This window comes from Chaetodon auriga, chromosome 6 (assembly GCF_051107435.1).
Source record: "Chaetodon auriga isolate fChaAug3 chromosome 6, fChaAug3.hap1, whole genome shotgun sequence".
Lineage (NCBI taxonomy): Eukaryota > Metazoa > Chordata > Actinopteri > Chaetodontiformes > Chaetodontidae > Chaetodon > Chaetodon auriga.
Window position 1 is genome coordinate 10,701,999 of NC_135079.1, and position 20,226 is coordinate 10,722,224.

Sequence of the window (20,226 nt, forward strand, 5' to 3'; positions counted from 1 at the left end):
CAGTCACACAATTGTAATAATTTTGATCAGTCACTCCAACTGGTGGGATAAGTATGCAGCCTGTGTCCCACCCCAGAACACTTAGTTTCATAAAAGCTTGAAAGGCTGTTTGTGAAAATCTGCTTACTCAGTGTTTTATCTATGTTTCTTGGAAACTACAGTGGAATATAAAGTTACTTTGCTACTCAAATGTAATTAAGTGTTTCATGTGCTCAAATAGACACTCACGTAGGAGCTCCTCCAAGGGCAAACATGGCTTTGGACCTCTCCCATAGCTGGACAGCTGCATGACGAGGAAAGTTTGTTTCTCTCGAACATGCATTGTGTTGACTGAGGGAGGATGTGTTGATTTACAGTTAGCCAAATTCGCCTGTTCCAGTTTTGATTAGAGGCAGGACATTTGTCACATTTGAGCTGATAAGGCACCTTGTCTCAAACAGGGATACAACTAGACTAATAATTCATTTGAGCATGCTCACAAGAGCAAAAATAAAATCAAGCTGATGTGCTGTAAAATATTCATCTATATCTTCATTTATATCATATAGGAAGAAAGGAAACATTTCTATGAGTTAATGTTAAGTCTCAGTGTGTATGGAAAAAGCTACATGCTACACTGTCAGCAAACATTTCACAGCAAATATTTAGTCAATGTATGGTCCAATTAAAGATTTCACTTCAGTGGGAGGTACATCCCACAACTCTGGTTCCGTGAGAAAAGTACACAATTCTTGATTAAATATGCCCTCATCTTCCTTTTGTGAAGACCAGGACCTGAATAAAAGTTTTACAGAATTAAAGCATACTGTGCAATGATTCGTCAACATCCACTGTGTGGTAGCTCATTTTACAATATTTCTCTTGCTTGTAAAGTATACACTGCCCAAAAAAATTAAGGGAACACTTAAATCACACATCGGATCATGAACGAATTATTCAAGTTGGTCAGGCATCGTCCTGCACCAGGAGGAACCCAGGGCCCACTGCGCCAGTGTAAGGTCTGACAATCGCTCTGAGGATTTCACCCCTGTACCATGCTGGATGATGTTACAGACAGCATAACGTTCACCACAGTATCTCCAGACACCTTAAATTTCTTGAGCAGTGTATGTTGCCAAAGATTAATGTAAATAGAGCTGTGGTGAGAGCGTTTGATTGGATGTCACAGAGAGATAGAGGTGTTACGCAGACGTGTTGGTATAACCAGCTTTTTTATGTGTTGTGTGCTCTGGTTGTGATCTTAATGGAGATGAAAACCACAGTGGTTGACACCCAACATGTATTTTTTTTTTTTTTTACCCCTCCTGAACTGCAAACACCAATTCAACTATATTACATGATGCTGACAGTGTGAGAGCAGTTGGCCTGACGATCCCTCTCAATGATCATGAGAACAACCAGGATACCACTTAAATGGGTGATACCATGGCTAACCCTCTGCCTGGGACTATCTGCAGAGGACGCCGGTGAGCACGCTCAATGGGAAACAAAGGGAGCTGCATGTATTACATCCAAGCTTGTCCTGCACTGTTTATCAAGTATAGAACGACGCTATCCCGGGAAGAAAAAATTCTGAAAATAACCTTAAGTGTTCTTTTCATGTGCATACTGGATATGATAGATATAAACAGTTTGCTTTTGTCTGATATTACTGATAATTTGTACATTAATGTTTAAGTGCAAATTATTTTTTGAGTCATGTTCAGAAGCTGAAAGATAACAAATCAAAAATGCATTGTGTGATATGAACGACTGTGTAATATTTTTTTTTTCTCCACAAACCAGACCCGTTCTGCAGTACGTGGGGAAACCATCATTTTCGGACCTTGGATGGAGATTTCTACCAGCTTCCCTCCACTTGCACCTACATCCTTGCGTCCCAGAATAAGAAAAGTTATGATACTTTCAATGTTCAGTTCCAACGGCAGGAGATAAATGGGGTCACCACCATTAAGAAGGTCACTGTAGAAGTGGACAGGGTTGTTGTGGAATTAGCCAACGCTTCTATCAAAGTGGCTGATAAACCGTGAGTCTGTTTGGATAATGTGACTTTTCATCTCCAGCTCATCTAGTGGTTACAGTGCTGGTTAATGTCTTGTTATCTTACTGGGTTGATTTTTTTTTTTTTTTGCCTCCAGTGTCACTGTGCCATTCAGACAGCCTGGCATTTCAATTGAAGAAGCTCTCTCCTATATTAAAATCAAGGCAAAGCTGGGTTTGAGTGTCATGTGGAACGGCAAAGACTCCCTCTGGGTATGTGTATTCATTGTGCCATCACACCTGATTGCACCTACATTTAAATAATATCTGATATTGATTTGCATTATTATTTTGATAACTGACAGACAGGTGCAGACACCATGTTTAGTTCTAGATTTGAAAATTGACTCAGGTGACTTTAAGATTAAGATTAATTGAAAGGGAAGTGATTGTGAGGATTCAGTGTCTTGATCAGCACTTCTCCACATTTTTTCCATCGATGACTAAAGTGAACTTACATTGTGTCTATGAGAAAGTCTGAGCAAATGCCACCAAAGTTAGTACTACTAGGGAAGCTGCTAAAAATGCATTTTGCATGTATTAAAAATGTTAAAGAGCACAATTCACAACCACCAGCTCAATCTTATGTCCTTAGGAAGGCTATTCCTGCAACTAGGAGCAGAAAGGCAGGGAGAATGCGTTTAAGCATGAAAGTTCATTCTTTGAAACAGTTCACGTACTCTTGACTGACTCACGCTGTGTATCTGGAGTTGGCATTTGATAAATTACCATGTGGATGTTCAGACTTTTCATTCTTGTCTGATATGAAAAGGTGCCAGTAGCTTGGGGAGTTCTTTGTCTTTTCTACACTTTAGCCAAGTCTAATTTTCACCTGCTTCTAAGGTTGAACTGGATGCAAAATTCAAGGAACAGACCTGTGGCCTGTGTGGTGACTTCAACGGAGTCCGGATTGCTAAAGAGTACATAACAAGAGGTAAATACTAGAAAGTAAAGCTTAAAACAAACTGCACAAAATCAGTCTTCACGTGTGTGAAACCAAAACTCTTTTCCCTTTCACTACAGAGGAGTTTGTACCTTCTAAAGATTGTGGAAATTCTCTGGTCTCTGATGTTAATGGTCAGACTGAAAACTGTGAAAGAAAGTCCTCTACAGCCACACAGACCTGTGCAAATCAGGTACGTGAAAATTAATTTGCTTCAGATCATTTTGTTTATTACATTTAGATAAAATTTAAATACATCATGTACTTTGACCCACAGACAGACCTCTGTAAGAACCTGCTGTTAGGATCTGCATTCCTCAGCTGTAAGAACCTGATTGATACTGACTCCTTCATCAAAGCCTGCGCGAAAGACCTGTGCTACTGCAACACCAACAACACTTCATGCTTGTGCTCAACAATATCAGAGTATTCCCGTCAGTGCGCTCATGCCGGCGGGAAACCACAGAAATGGAAGACAACGCAGCTGTGTTGTAAGAGTCAAAGCATTTATGTATTCAACCTTTGGTGTTTTCATTGTATTTCTATCATCAGGTTATTATTTTTTTATGTTGAATAGCAAGCACATGCCCTTTCAATATGGAGTATAAGGAATGCGGCAGTCCCTGTACTGACACCTGCAGCAACCCCCAGAGAAGCCAAGTGTGTGATGATCACTGCATGGATGGATGCTTCTGTCCATCTGGTGAGTTTCCAGATTTTAAAACCTGCACAGATGATGTTTGAATCAGCAGATATCAGAGGGATTTCCGTTTCTTTCACATAAATTAGTGATTTATGCTCTCAAATGTCTTCATTTGTGATGTTGAAATAACTGTTGTTATACCAGCAGAAGCTGAAGTTACAGTTTTAGCAGCAGGGTGGCACCTGTGTTTTGGCATTTAGTTGCCTACATTTTTATATATTTATTTTATTTATATTTGGCTAATGGGGCACCCAGGCAGCTCACCTGGTAGATTTAACTGTATTTTACTGTATTCCTTTTGTTGCCACAAAAACCCCAAAAAATGAACTTCCCATATGCATTCACACCTTTTCCATTTGTTTCCTACTTCTTGGCATAGCTGTGTGCTAGTGGAAGGTCAGTCCTACAGTTCGTCATTGTGAATGTGCCGCTCAGCTAGGAAGATGGCAGAGAGGACAGCTTTTATGTCATTGAAATATTTGCATTATTTTGAATTTGTGGAGGACAACAAGGACAAGATTGTCACAGTGAAATGCAAACTGTGCCTGTGTAACTCATGCTCAAGATATTTCCTAGTAACCAATGCTATCTTTGACAAAAATAATGTTTATGTTCTGTTAATTCAGTACAAATTAAGCATTTCAAAAGCCATTTAATTGTTCTCCCCCTGACACCTACAGGCCTCTGCACACTTGTGACATATGGCTCTTATAGGATTTGCGTTGTGAAGAGCTGTTTACTATTGCCCTCCTAATCATATCAATATGTTTCTCCCAAGGGACCGTATTTGATGACATTAACCAAAGTGGGTGTGTTGCTCTGGACCAGTGTTCCTGCTTACACAATGGCAAGCGATACAAACCAGGGGAATCCTACTCGGGGCAATGCAAAAAAGGGTAATCGCTTCACTACAATATTTCCATTTACAGCATGAGTATTTAAGGTGGTCCGTTCAGTTGAAGTGACTGTGCTCTTTTGACAGCACGTGTATCAAGGGTGAGTGGAAGTTTAAGGACTTGGACTGTCCTGGTATGTGCTCTGTACTGGGTGGCTCCCACGTCTCCACCTATGATGATAAAACATACACTTTCACAGGAGACTGCAGTTATGTTCTCACCAAGGTTAGGCACTTAAATTAATTCATCCTTTAAATGATCCACAAACAAATTTCCAATACTTTAATAAACAAACAGTTCATGCTCTTGATTTTAGGAACCCAATGGGACTTTCAGTGTCCTTGGTGACCTGGGTAAATGTGAAAAATCAGAAGCTTGCCTGACTGCAGTCACTCTGCTCCTGCCTAAACAAATGGTAATTCCATTATATAAAGAAAGAGAAAACTCATTTATTGGATTTTCTCGGTTTCATATCTGTTTCATATCTGTTGGACAAGTTGAGATTTACCGTGACACATTGTCATTTTTCCCCCCACTACAGATGATTGTAGTTGAAGCCAGCGGAAAGGTTTTATATAACAAACAGATCTCTGAACTTCCTCTTTTTGTGGGTGAGTGGTTTCTTCTATGAAATCATAAGATATAACTGAGTGTGCATGAATTAAAACCATTTCTTTATTGAGTGTGAAAATGTTTTTCTGCCTGCAGACAACGTAACAGTCTTCAACCCATCGACCTTCTTCACTGTCATCCACACCACCTTTGGGCTTCATCTTGAGATTCAGCTCAAACCCATTATGCAGGTCTACATTAAAGCCAGTGTTTCCATTAAAGGAAAACTCAGAGGTGTGTTTTTCTCCTTGAGCTCTTCTGCGTATAGGGTAAAATATAGTCTGATGAATATTGCAGTGAGTTAGGTATTAAGTCAAAGTCATTATCTTCATCCAGGCCTTTGTGGAGATTTTAATGACGTCGAAAAGGATGACTTCAAAACCACAAATGGATTGATTGAGGGAACGGCTGCGACATTTATCGACACCTGGAAGACCAAAGCAAGCTGCCTCAATGTGAAAAACACAATGAATAACCCCTGCAGTTTCAGCATGGACAGGGGTAGGTCCTGGACCTAATGCTCTGTATTTTAATAACATTCTTCACAGCACCCCACCAATAAACATGTTTGTGTGTGTTTTTTTTTTTTTTTAGGGAATTATGCCACTCACTGGTGCTCCCTGCTGTCAGACCCAAAAGGGAGTTTTGCCAAGTGCCATTCTGAAATAAGCCCAGAATACTATAAAACTGTAAGCTGTCATTTCTTCTTGTATTCTATTTTCTATATATTCATGCATTTGTGATATTTTACTCATTTAACAACTGCGCAGCAATTCATTGAGCCTGTTGCTGCTTCTCTCTGCAGTCTTGTATTAATGACGCCTGCTCCTGTGAAGACAGTGAAAAGTGCGTGTGTGCTGCCATATCCTCCTATGTCCACGCATGTGCTGCTGCAGGTGTTTTCCTGACAGGATGGAGGGACAAAATATGCCGTAAGTTAAACCCAAACCATGTCAAATAAATGAAGTCCAAATTTATTTCTAGTGTTCAAACTGTAAGAGAACCTGTTTCCTTTCAAAGGGAAATATACTAGCTGCCCTTCTACTTTTGTGTATGAGTACCACATGACAAACTGCAACCGCACCTGTCGCTCTCTGAGCCAGTCAGACCTGACATGTGAGGCTAAATTCACTCCACTTGATGGCTGCGGCTGTGCTGAAGGAACTTACCTAAATGAGAAGGAAGAGTGTGTGCCGGCCTCACAATGCCCTTGTTATATGGGAGAGACAGTGGTACACCCTGGGACCATCCGTGGACGAAGTTGGTGAGGATTTCAATATTTCCAATAATATTAAAGCAGAGTTGTCTTCTTTTAGGATTATTTTTGGGCATGTTATGGTTTTATTGGTCAGCTGACGGTGGAGAGGTCACAGGAAACAAGAGGAGAGAGAGATGAATGACATGTAAGGTGTCCGTCGTGCTCGGTGCCTAAACACCCAGATCATCAGGGCTCAGCTGTTTTATTTTGAATTACTGCATGAACTTCACTGCAGAGTGAGTAGTAGCATTAAGGCATGCAGCGTTACAAGACAAGTAGCTTACCAATGCTCACGTTGCATGTCATACTGGTCCCTTGAGGATCCCCACCGTTTCACAACTTCAGTGCTTAACAGAGGTTTGACAAGGAATATGTTAAACTTGGTCTTACTGAAAGTGAAGATTTAATAAAAAAAAAAAAAAAAAACCTCAGTATGTTGTATGCAGTGAAGAGGCCTTGCTTAAAATCTAGCTTGTAACTTGTCTGTTGACCTAAGAAAATGTATCATTAGATTTATTATTATTATAGATTATTGCTCTTTTCTTATTATTAGGTCTATTTACACAGCATGCCATAAAATGATATGCCTAAATTTGTTCTAGTTGGTAATACAATGTTTTAATGTTGTTTTTTAAGCCAAAATTGCTCTTATTGTTGCAATGCCTCTTATTTCATTGGGTTTTAAGATCCATTTGTGCTTTATTTGTTTTTATTTTCATGTTGTTACATAAAATTGTGAGCAGAAATAAGGTCTGGTAGGTTTGACCTCTTGTTTGTGTGAATTTACTCTTAAGGAGAACTGCAGATCCTAAAAATGGATAGACCATTTGGGAACCACTGTCCTGTGTTGTTTTTGCTTTGGAAAGAAAGCGAAAACTATCAAGAATTAACATTTCTTCGCTTCTTTGTCCTCCTTGCCTGTCTTTCTCTGCTTTTCAGCTCCTGCCACAATGGAAGACTAAGCTGTACAGGAACCCCCAACAGTAAATGTAGGTACAAAGCACTGAGCTTGTCAGAGTATTCCTTCTATAGCAAGATTCAAGATTCAAGATTCAAGATTGCTTTTATTGTCATTGAGCATAGCCATGTCAATGAAATTTTTGTTGCAACCCCCCGTGTGAAAAAGAAAAGATAATAAAATAAGATAAAATAGCAAAGCACAATATGAGCAACACCAAACATACAGTTGTGCCCTGTGTAACACACTATCATTGTCATCAGCATGCACCAGTCCAATGGTTTTCCTCAACTGTGCAAAGCCAGATGCCAAAGGATCAGAGTGTCAAAAAAGCTGCCAGACACTGGACTCAGACTGCGTAAGACTGTGACACTGGTTCATGACTGTTGTTGAATATTCTACATGTATATTAAAGGAGCCAGATGACATGTTCAATACATTACTGTTACACTCTGTAGGTCAGTAAAAAGTGCATCTCAGGCTGTGTGTGTCCTGCTGGCCTGGTGGCAGATAATAAAGGTGGCTGTGTTAAGGAGGAGCTCTGTCCCTGCATGTATAATGGAGAATCCTATAATTCTGGACAGACTGTCACTGTCGACTGCAATACCTGGTGAGCCCTTTAATCTCTTCCACTCTAACGTTGTGCTGTGTCAGTTCACGGTTGTGTGCTCTTTTAATTGAAAATCCATAACTTGACATTACTTCATCTGTTTAAATCAAAGCACTTGCAGAGGAAGAAAATGGAAATGTACACATCATAAGTGTTACAAAGCCTGTACCATATATGGAGAAGGGCATTACATCACCTTTGATGAAAAGAAATTCTCCTTCAATGGCGAGTGTGGCTACATCTTCACTCAGGTAGAGCACAAACTTACAGTTAGCCTTTGTGATTTGTCAGAAATCAGTGTTGTGATGCTGACAGCGATATCTTGCAGGATTACTGTGGTGACAATACGAATGGCACCTTCAGGGTTCTGACTGAAAGCATCCCGTGTGGAACAACTGATAGCATCTGCTCCACTGCTATCAAACTCTACTTAGGGGTACGTAACGCATTAAACGTAACGTATTATATGTGTTTAAAATACTGCCTCTGCAGGATTACAAATAAGCATGTTTTGTTTCTTTCAGAACCATGAAATTGTTCTTTCAGAGGGAACTGTTATGAAAAAAAGCAAAGAGGTGGACATACCCTATCACATCCAAACTGTGGGTATATATCTTGTCATTGAGGCAAAGAATGGTCTTGTACTCATTTGGAATAAGAAGACAACACTCATGATCAAACTCAGCTCCACATTCAAGGTGGGTGAGCAGATACACAGGTGTTTAGCTAAATATTACTCAGGTTGCCATTTTACAAATTAACTAGATCATTTTATCCAGGGAAAAGTTTGTGGTCTCTGCGGGAATTACGATGGAAATATCAGGAACGATTTCACCACCAGAAACAAAGAAGTTGTGGTTGAACCCCTTGAGTTTGGAAACAGCTGGAAAGTGTCATCCAGCTGCCCTGATACAAAAGCACTGAAACCTCCCTGCAGCCTGTACTCACACAGGCAGGCATGGGCTCTAAAACAGTGCAGCCTTATCAGCAGTGCGGTATTTGCCCCTTGCCATTCAAAGGTAAGAGAACTGCTGAGCAATGTCAAGTGGCATGGAATCACAAATAAAGTCATTATAATTAGTTAACGACTTTCTGTATAATTAGCTGATTGAATATGATTTAAACTCTTCTTACATTCACAATGGTTTCTTTCCAAAAGGTGGAGCAACGCAGCTATTATGATGCCTGTGTGGCAGACACTTGTGCCTGCAATACAGGAGGAGATTGTGAGTGTTTCTGCTCGGCTGTAGCAGCCTACGCAGCAGCCTGTAATGAGGCTGGAGCCTGTGTGAAATGGAGAACTCCCACAATCTGCCGTGAGTGTTTTATTTGTGTTTCTTAGAGGAGATAATCATTAAATGTATGGGCAGCATCACCTTTGCACTGAGTCGAAAAAAAATGTTGGGACGCTTTTTTAAAACATCAATAAAAACAGAATGCAATCATTTGCAAATTAATTGTTTTCTGAAGTGTTCCAGAGCCCATGCAGTAATATCCTTTAAACAATCATGTGTTCACAAAGTGGTGAACCTCGCTACACCCTTTACTTGTAACCCTTTCATACCCAGTCATGGTACTATCACCGGTTACTGACGAACCTCTTTACCTGTGTTTGTTTCCACTGTCCCAACTTGTTTGAAATGTGCTGCTGCCATCAAATTCGAAATAAACATATATTTACAAAAATCAATAAAGTTCAGGAGGTAAAACATTAAATGTATCACTTTTGTACTGTTTTCAATTGAGTGTATGTCAAAAAGGATTAGCAAATGATCACATTCTGTTTTATTTATGTTTACAAAGAGCGAATCGGGGTTGTATAAATTATCATCTTATTATGAAGATGTTAGTCATGATTAAGTAATCTTTTCTCGAATGTTGTTAATATTAATCTTTTTTGTTTCATCAGCTCTATTCTGTGATTATTACAACTCTGATGAAGAGTGTGAATGGCACTATGAGTCTTGTGGAAAACCATGCATGAAGACATGCAGGAATCCCTCAGGAACATGCTACAATCAAATTCCAGCTTTAGAAGGTACAAATGACATGAAAGCGATGTAGATTTAGAGAGAGTTGATTGGCCATGCATGCTTTTTTCTAGCAAAGCCAATGTGAATACTATCATGTTATTGACATTTGACTCTCGACATTTAACTTTTTAAGGCTGCTATCCACGTTGCCCACCTGAACGATCTTATTTGGAGGAAGGTACCATGAAGTGTGTGTCAGGGAAGGAATGTGGCTGCTATGACGACGAAGGGACGCATTATAAAGAAGGGGAGCACATGTCTTCAAAGGAGAACTGTCAAAACTGGTGGGACGCTTTCCATAATATTAATACTGCAGTCAGTGCCAAAGTTAACGATAACCTTTGTATTGTTTTTACAAAAGCTAACATAATTAGATAATGTACACTAACATCATACTATCCTGTTGTGTCACTGTATTATAAACTAGATAGACAGATAACTATTTTTACGTTGAATTCACAATGTCACCTTGTGTAATACTGCTTGATTTTATTTGTCATCACAAGCCATACTTTAGCCTTCTGCAGTTAGTTACTACTGTACTGCCATAACTAAAATGAAAATCGAATTAAGTCTGGAGTTTTGCATGTCGTAACCTTTATTTCTGAAATTATATTTAACAATTTTCTGAAATTATTTGATTCTTTTACATGAAAATCTGGGAAATAAATACTTGCTTTACTTTCATATTGCAAATTTGCAGCATAAATTAATAACCCACAAATAAATTAGGATTTAACGAGAACAATCTCCATTATATCATGTTGGTCATCACAGCCTCACATCTGCCTATCTTGTAATTAAAGATGCAAAGCTCATGGCAGTATTGCGACTCTTAATGATGCCCGCAGTCATTGCACCCCATATTTGGTGTTCTGTTTGATTTGATCTATGATTTTTCATGGAACTGTGTGAACTGTTTTAATGTCTCTAAAAGGCCCGTAGATTTACACTGCAGTAGAAATTGCGTAGAATAACTAATTATAGGACAACTTTGATGTTGTCCTATAATTATGCTTGTTGCAAAAAATTTAACCAGCAGATCTGCAATGTGTAATATTAGTGTGATGCTGCGTTCTGCACCATCATGGTGCCCAACATATTGCTACATTGTGTTCAAATTCCTCTTCTCTTATTTACCTTTTAGTACTTGTTCTTCAACAAAGGCAGAGTGCAGCTATAATGTCCACAGTGAGTATGGTTGGGACTATTACTGTGATTGATTGTTGTCACTGAGACAGCTATCATAATGTATAGATTCATTTAAAAAGACTATAGTTTGTATTTACTGAAACAATGAAGATTCATTTAATTCTCACAGATTTGTTTCTTTTGCAGATTGCACTTGTTCGTATGGAAACCATACATACAACTATGGAGATAAAATCTATGACACACATGATGGAGATGGAACCTGTATCACTGCTGTTTGTGGAGAAGGAGGAAATATTACCAGAATCATGAGGCCTTGCCTGACAACCACAGAGATAACAACAACAACAAGCTTTAATTTTACCACAACTGGTAAGCATAAGAGTCTTTAAAAATGCACAGCATAGTTGTGGTTTTTTATAGGTGGATTTTAAAGTCAGCTTGATGATTAATCTCTTATTTTTGACAACCACAGGAGCACCCACAACTACAACCACAGAAAAACCCACCACAACCATGACCACAGAGAAACCCACAACAACAACAGCCACCACAGAAGAATCCATAACAACCACAACTACAGAAACAACGACAACCACAGAAACACCCACAACAACAACCACAGAAACGCCCACAACAACCACAACTACAGAAACAACCACAACCACAGAAACGCCCACAACAACCACAGAAACACCCACAACACCCACAACAACCACAACAACCACAACCACAGAAACACCCACAACAACCACAACCACAGAAGAACCCACAACAACCACAGAAACAATCACAACAACAACAAGCACAGAAACGCCCACAACAACCACAACTACAGGATCAACCACCACACCACCTCCTGGCTGCTTTGTCTGTAAGTGGTCAAATTGGATAAACAATAATTACCCTGACCGTACCCCAGATGGTGGAGATTATGAATCCATTGAAAACATCACTGATCCAAATCTGAGGATTTGTAGAAAACCCCTGGAAATAGAATGCAGAGCAAAACTACTCAAAGTACCTTTTGATGAAGCAGGACAAAAAGTTCAATGCAATCCAGCAGTTGGACTGACGTGTCATAACAAAGACCAAGAATTTCGTGAATATTGTTACGATTATGAAATCCGAGTCAAATGTTGCGTCAACAATTGTCTGCATTCCACCACAGTTACACCTTCAACAACCACAACTACAGAAGAACCCACAACAACCACAGAAACAACCACAACCACAGAAACACCCACAACAACCACAACCACAGAAGAACCCACAACAACCACAGAAACAACCACAACCACAGAAACACCCACAACAACAACCACAGAAACGCCCACAACAACCACAACTACAGGATCAACCACCACCACAGAAACGCCCACAACAACCACAACAACCACAGAAACGCCCACAACACCCACAACAACCACAACAACCACAACCACAGAAACACCCACAACAACCACAACCACAGAAGAACCCACAACAACCACAGAAACAATCACAACAACAACAAGCACAGAAACGCCCACAACAACCACAACTACAGGATCAACCACCACACCACCTCCGGGCTGCTTTGTCTGTAAGTGGTCAAATTGGATAAACAATAATTACCCTGACCGTACCCCAGATGGTGGAGATTATGAATCCATTGAAAACATCACTGATCCAAATCTGAGGATTTGTAGAAAACCCCTGGAAATAGAATGCAGAGCAAAACTACTCAAAGTACCTTTTGATGAAGCAGGACAAAAAGTTCAATGCGATCCAGCAGTTGGACTGACGTGTCATAACAAAGACCAAGAATTTCGTGAATATTGTTACGATTATGAAATCCGAGTCAAATGTTGCGTGAACAATTGTCCGCATTCCACCACAGTTACACCTTCAACAACCACAACTACAGAGAAACCTACAACAACTACAGAAACAACCACAACCACAGAAACACCCACAACAACCACAACTACAGAAACAACCACAACCACAGAAACGCCCACAACAACCACAGAAACACCCACAACACCCACAACAACCACAACCACAGAAACACCCACAACAACCACAACCACAGAAGAACCCACAACAACCACAGAAACAATCACAACAACAACAAGCACAGAAACGCCCACAACAACCACAACTACAGGATCAACCACCACACCACCTCCTGGCTGCTTTGTCTGTAAGTGGTCAAATTGGATAAACAATAATTACCCTGACCGTACCCCAGATGGTGGAGATTATGAATCCATTGAAAACATCACTGATCCAAATCTGAGGATTTGTAGAAAACCCCTGGAAATAGAATGCAGAGCAAAACTACTCAAAGTACCTTTTGATGAAGCAGGACAAAAAGTTCAATGCAATCCAGCAGTTGGACTGACGTGTCATAACAAAGACCAAGAATTTCGTGAATATTGTTACGATTATGAAATCCGAGTCAAATGTTGCGTCAACAATTGTCCGCATTCCACCACAGTTACACCTTCAACAACCACAACTACAGAGAAACCTACAACAACTACAGAAACAACCACAACCACAGAAACACCCACAACAACCACAACCACAGAAGAACCCACAACAACCACAGAAACAACCACAACCACAGAAACACCCACAACAACAACCACAGAAACGCCCACAACAACCACAACTACAGAAACAACCACAACCACAGAAACGCCCACAACAACCACAACAACCACAGAAACACCCACAACACCCACAACAACCACAACCACAGAAACACCCACAACAACCACAACCACAGAAGAACCCACAACAACCACAGAAACAATCACAACAACAACAAGCACAGAAACGCCCACAACAACCACAACTACAGGATCAACCACCACACCACCTCCGGGCTGCTTTGTCTGTAAGTGGTCAAATTGGATAAACAATAATTACCCTGACCGTACCCCAGATGGTGGAGATTATGAATCCATTGAAAACATCACTGATCCAAATCTGAGGATTTGTAGAAAACCCCTGGAAATAGAATGCAGAGCAAAACTACTCAAAGTACCTTTTGATGAAGCAGGACAAAAAGTTCAATGCAATCCAGCAGTTGGACTGACGTGTCATAACAAAGACCAAGAATTTCGTGAATATTGTTACGATTATGAAATCCGAGTCAAATGTTGCGTCAACAATTGTCCGCATTCCACCACAGTTACACCTTCAACAACCACAACTACAGAGAAACCTACAACAACTACAGAAACAACCACAACCACAGAAACACCCACAACAACCACAACCACAGAAGAACCCACAACAACCACAGAAACAACCACAACCACAGAAACACCCACAACAACAACCACAGAAACGCCCACAACAACCACAACTACAGAAACAACCACAACCACAGAAACGCCCACAACAACCACAACAACCACAGAAACACCCACAACACCCACAACAACCACAACCACAGAAACACCCACAACAACCACAACCACAGAAGAACCCACAACAACCACAGAAACAATCACAACAACAACAAGCACAGAAACGCCCACAACAACCACAACTACAGGATCAACCACCACACCACCTCCGGGCTGCTTTGTCTGTAAGTGGTCAAATTGGATAAACAATAATTACCCTGACCGTACCCCAGATGGTGGAGATTATGAATCCATTGAAAACATCACTGATCCAAATCTGAGGATTTGTAGAAAACCCCTGGAAATAGAATGCAGAGCAAAACTACTCAAAGTACCTTTTGATGAAGCAGGACAAAAAGTTCAATGCAATCCAGCAGTTGGACTGACGTGTCATAACAAAGACCAAGAATTTCGTGAATATTGTTACGATTATGAAATCCGAGTCAAATGTTGCGTCAACAATTGTCCGCATTCCACCACAGTTACACCTTCAACAACCACAACTACAGAGAAACCTACAACAACTACAGAAACAACCACAACCACAGAAACACCCACAACAACCACAACCACAGAAGAACCCACAACAACCACAGAAACAACCACAACCACAGAAACACCCACAACAACAACCACAGAAACGCCCACAACAACCACAACTACAGAAACAACCACAACCACAGAAACGCCCACAACAACCACAACAACCACAGAAACACCCACAACACCCACAACAACCACAACCACAGAGACACCCACAACAACCACAACCACAGAAGAACCCACAACAACCACAGAAACAATCACAACAACAACAAGCACAGAAACGCCCACAACAACCACAACTACAGGATCAACCACCACACCACCTCCGGGCTGCTTTGTCTGTAAGTGGTCAAATTGGATAAACAATAATTACCCTGACCGTACCCCAGATGGTGGAGATTATGAATCCATTGAAAACATCACTGATCCAAATCTGAGGATTTGTAGAAAACCCCTGGAAATAGAATGCAGAGCAAAACTACTCAAAGTACCTTTTGATGAAGCAGGACAAAAAGTTCAATGCGATCCAGCAGTTGGACTGACGTGTCATAACAAAGACCAAGAATTTCGTGAATATTGTTACGATTATGAAATCCGAGTCAAATGTTGCGTGAACAATTGTCCGCATTCCACCACAGTTACACCTTCAACAACCACAACTACAGAGAAACCTACAACAACTACAGAAACAACCACAACCACAGAAACACCCACAACAACCACAACTACAGAAACAACCACAACCACAGAAACGCCCACAACAACCACAGAAACACCCACAACACCCACAACAACCACAACCACAGAAACACCCACAACAACCACAACCACAGAAGAACCCACAACAACCACAGAAACAATCACAACAACAACAAGCACAGAAACGCCCACAACAACCACAACTACAGGATCAACCACCACACCACCTCCTGGCTGCTTTGTCTGTAAGTGGTCAAATTGGATAAACAATAATTACCCTGACCGTACCCCAGATGGTGGAGATTATGAATCCATTGAAAACATCACTGATCCAAATCTGAGGATTTGTAGAAAACCCCTGGAAATAGAATGCAGAGCAAAACTACTCAAAGTACCTTTTGATGAAGCAGGACAAAAAGTTCAATGCAATCCAGCAGTTGGACTGACGTGTCATAACAAAGACCAAGAATTTCGTGAATATTGTTACGATTATGAAATCCGAGTCAAATGTTGCGTCAACAATTGTCCGCATTCCACCACAGTTACACCTTCAACAACCACAACTACAGAGAAACCTACAACAACTACAGAAACAACCACAACCACAGAAACACCCACAACAACCACAACCACAGAAGAACCCACAACAACCACAGAAACAACCACAACCACAGAAACACCCACAACAACAACCACAGAAACGCCCACAACAACCACAACTACAGAAACAACCACAACCACAGAAACGCCCACAACAACCACAACAACCACAGAAACACCCACAACACCCACAACAACCACAACCACAGAAACACCCACAACAACCACAACCACAGAAGAACCCACAACAACCACAGAAACAATCACAACAACAACAAGCACAGAAACGCCCACAACAACCACAACTACAGGATCAACCACCACACCACCTCCGGGCTGCTTTGTCTGTAAGTGGTCAAATTGGATAAACAATAATTACCCTGACCGTACCCCAGATGGTGGAGATTATGAATCCATTGAAAACATCACTGATCCAAATCTGAGGATTTGTAGAAAACCCCTGGAAATAGAATGCAGAGCAAAACTACTCAAAGTACCTTTTGATGAAGCAGGACAAAAAGTTCAATGCAATCCAGCAGTTGGACTGACGTGTCATAACAAAGACCAAGAATTTCGTGAATATTGTTACGATTATGAAATCCGAGTCAAATGTTGCGTCAACAATTGTCCGCATTCCACCACAGTTACACCTTCAACAACCACAACTACAGAGAAACCTACAACAACTACAGAAACAACCACAACCACAGAAACACCCACAACAACCACAACCACAGAAGAACCCACAACAACCACAGAAACAACCACAACCACAGAAACACCCACAACAACAACCACAGAAACGCCCACAACAACCACAACTACAGAAACAACCACAACCACAGAAACGCCCACAACAACCACAACAACCACAGAAACACCCACAACACCCACAACAACCACAACCACAGAGACACCCACAACAACCACAACCACAGAAGAACCCACAACAACCACAGAAACAATCACAACAACAACAAGCACAGAAACGCCCACAACAACCACAACTACAGGATCAACCACCACACCACCTCCGGGCTGCTTTGTCTGTAAGTGGTCAAATTGGATAAACAATAATTACCCTGACCGTACCCCAGATGGTGGAGATTATGAATCCATTGAAAACATCACTGATCCAAATCTGAGGATTTGTAGAAAACCCCTGGAAATAGAATGCAGAGCAAAACTACTCAAAGTACCTTTTGATGAAGCAGGACAAAAAGTTCAATGCGATCCAGCAGTTGGACTGACGTGTCATAACAAAGACCAAGAATTTCGTGAATATTGTTACGATTATGAAATCCGAGTCAAATGTTGCGTGAACAATTGTCCGCATTCCACCACAGTTACACCTTCAACAACCACAACTACAGAGAAACCTACAACAACTACAGAAACAACCACAACCACAGAAACACCCACAACAACCACAACTACAGAAACAACCACAACCACAGAAACGCCCACAACAACCACAGAAACACCCACAACACCCACAACAACCACAACCACAGAAACACCCACAACAACCACAACCACAGAAGAACCCACAACAACCACAGAAACAATCACAACAACAACAAGCACAGAAACGCCCACAACAACCACAACTACAGGATCAACCACCACACCACCTCCTGGCTGCTTTGTCTGTAAGTGGTCAAATTGGATAAACAATAATTACCCTGACCGTACCCCAGATGGTGGAGATTATGAATCCATTGAAAACATCACTGATCCAAATCTGAGGATTTGTAGAAAACCCCTGGAAATAGAATGCAGAGCAAAACTACTCAAAGTACCTTTTGATGAAGCAGGACAAAAAGTTCAATGCAATCCAGCAGTTGGACTGACGTGTCATAACAAAGACCAAGAATTTCGTGAATATTGTTACGATTATGAAATCCGAGTCAAATGTTGCGTCAACAATTGTCCGCATTCCACCACAGTTACACCTTCAACAACCACAACTACAGAGAAACCTACAACAACTACAGAAACAACCACAACCACAGAAACACCCACAACAACCACAACCACAGAAGAACCCACAACAACCACAGAAACAACCACAACCACAGAAACACCCACAACAACAACCACAGAAACGCCCACAACAACCACAACTACAGAAACAACCACAACCACAGAAACGCCCACAACAACCACAACAACCACAGAAACACCCACAACAACCACAACCACAGAAACACCCACAACAACCACAACCACAGAAGAACCCACAACAACCACAGAAACAATCACAACAACAACAAGCACAGAAACGCCCACAACAACCACAACTACAGGATCAACCACCACACCACCTCCTGGCTGCTTTGTCTGTAAGTGGTCAAATTGGATAAACAATAATTACCCTGACCGTACCCCAGATGGTGGAGATTATGAATCCATTGAAAACATCACTGATCCAAATCTGAGGATTTGTAGAAAACCCCTGGAAATAGAATGCAGAGCAAAACTACTCAAAGTACCTTTTGATGAAGCAGGACAAAAAGTTCAATGCAATCCAGCAGTTGGACTGACGTGTCATAACAAAGACCAAGAATTTCGTGAATATTGTTACGATTATGAAATCCGAGTCAAATGTTGCGTCAACAATTGTCCGCATTCCACCACAGTTACACCTTCAACAACCACAACTACAGAGAAACCTACAACAACTACAGAAACAACCACAACCACAGAAACACCCACAACAACCACAACAACCACAGAAACACCCACAACACCCACAACAACCACAACCACAGAAACACCCACAACACCCACAACAACCACAACCACAGAAACACCCACAACAACCACAACCACAGAAGAACCCACAACAACCACAGAAACAATCACAACAACAACAAGCACAGAAACGCCCACAACAACCACAACTACAGGATCAACCACCACACCACCTCCTGGCTGCTTTGTCTGTAAGTGGTCAAATTGGATAAACAATAATTACCCTGACCGTACCCCAGATGGTGGAGATTATGAATCCATTGAAAACATCACTGATCCAAATCTGAGGATTTGTAGAAAACCCCTGGAAATAGAATGCAGAGCAAAACTACTCAAAGTACCTTTTGATGAAGCAGGACAAAAAGTTCAATGCGATCCAGCAGTTGGACTGATGTGTCATAACAAAGACCAAGAATTTCGTGAATATTGTTACGATTATGAAATCCGAGTCAAATGTTGCGTCAACAATTGTCTGCATTCCACCACAGTTACACCTTCAACAACCACAACTACAGAAGAACCCACAACAACCACAGAAACAACCACAACCACAGAAACACCCACAACAACAACCACAGAAACGCCCACAACAACCACAACTACAGAAACAACCACAACCACAGAAACGCCCACAACAACCACAACAACCACAGAAACACCCACAACACCCACAACAACCACAACCACAGAAACACCCACAACAACCACAACCACAGAAGAACCCACAACAACCACAGAAACAATCACAACAACCACAACCACAGAAACGCCCACAACAACCACAACTACAGGATCAACCACCACACCACCTCCGGGCTGCTTTGTCTGTAAGTGGTCAAATTGGATAAACAATAATTACCCTGACCGTACCCCAGATGGTGGAGATTATGAATCCATTGAAAACATCACTGATCCAAATCTGAGGATTTGTAGAAAACCCCTGGAAATACAATGCAGAGCAAAACTACTCAAAGTACCTTTTGATGAAGCAGGACAAAAAGTTCAATGCGAT

General features: G+C 41.1%; 1 protein-coding gene across 1 annotated transcript; it reads left to right on the forward strand.

Annotated features, from left to right (window-relative positions):
* Positions 1–1,361: 1,361 nt before the first annotated feature.
* LOC143321802 (mucin-5AC-like) lies at positions 1,362–17,403 on the forward strand (the record flags this gene model as incomplete). Its single annotated transcript, XM_076732441.1, has 29 exons — positions 1,362–1,466; positions 1,786–2,026; positions 2,139–2,253; positions 2,884–2,974; positions 3,064–3,176; positions 3,261–3,474; positions 3,561–3,686; positions 4,465–4,582; positions 4,669–4,807; positions 4,899–4,997; positions 5,124–5,193; positions 5,291–5,428; positions 5,531–5,695; positions 5,789–5,883; positions 6,000–6,126; positions 6,215–6,458; positions 7,392–7,441; positions 7,674–7,768; positions 7,869–8,020; positions 8,133–8,271; positions 8,349–8,456; positions 8,545–8,718; positions 8,800–9,039; positions 9,180–9,336; positions 9,930–10,058; positions 10,187–10,337; positions 11,201–11,244; positions 11,392–11,577; positions 11,681–17,403. Coding segments are annotated over exons 1-29 (9,528 nt in total), but the record flags the coding sequence as incomplete, so codon positions are not given.
* Positions 17,404–20,226: the final 2,823 nt, after the last annotated feature.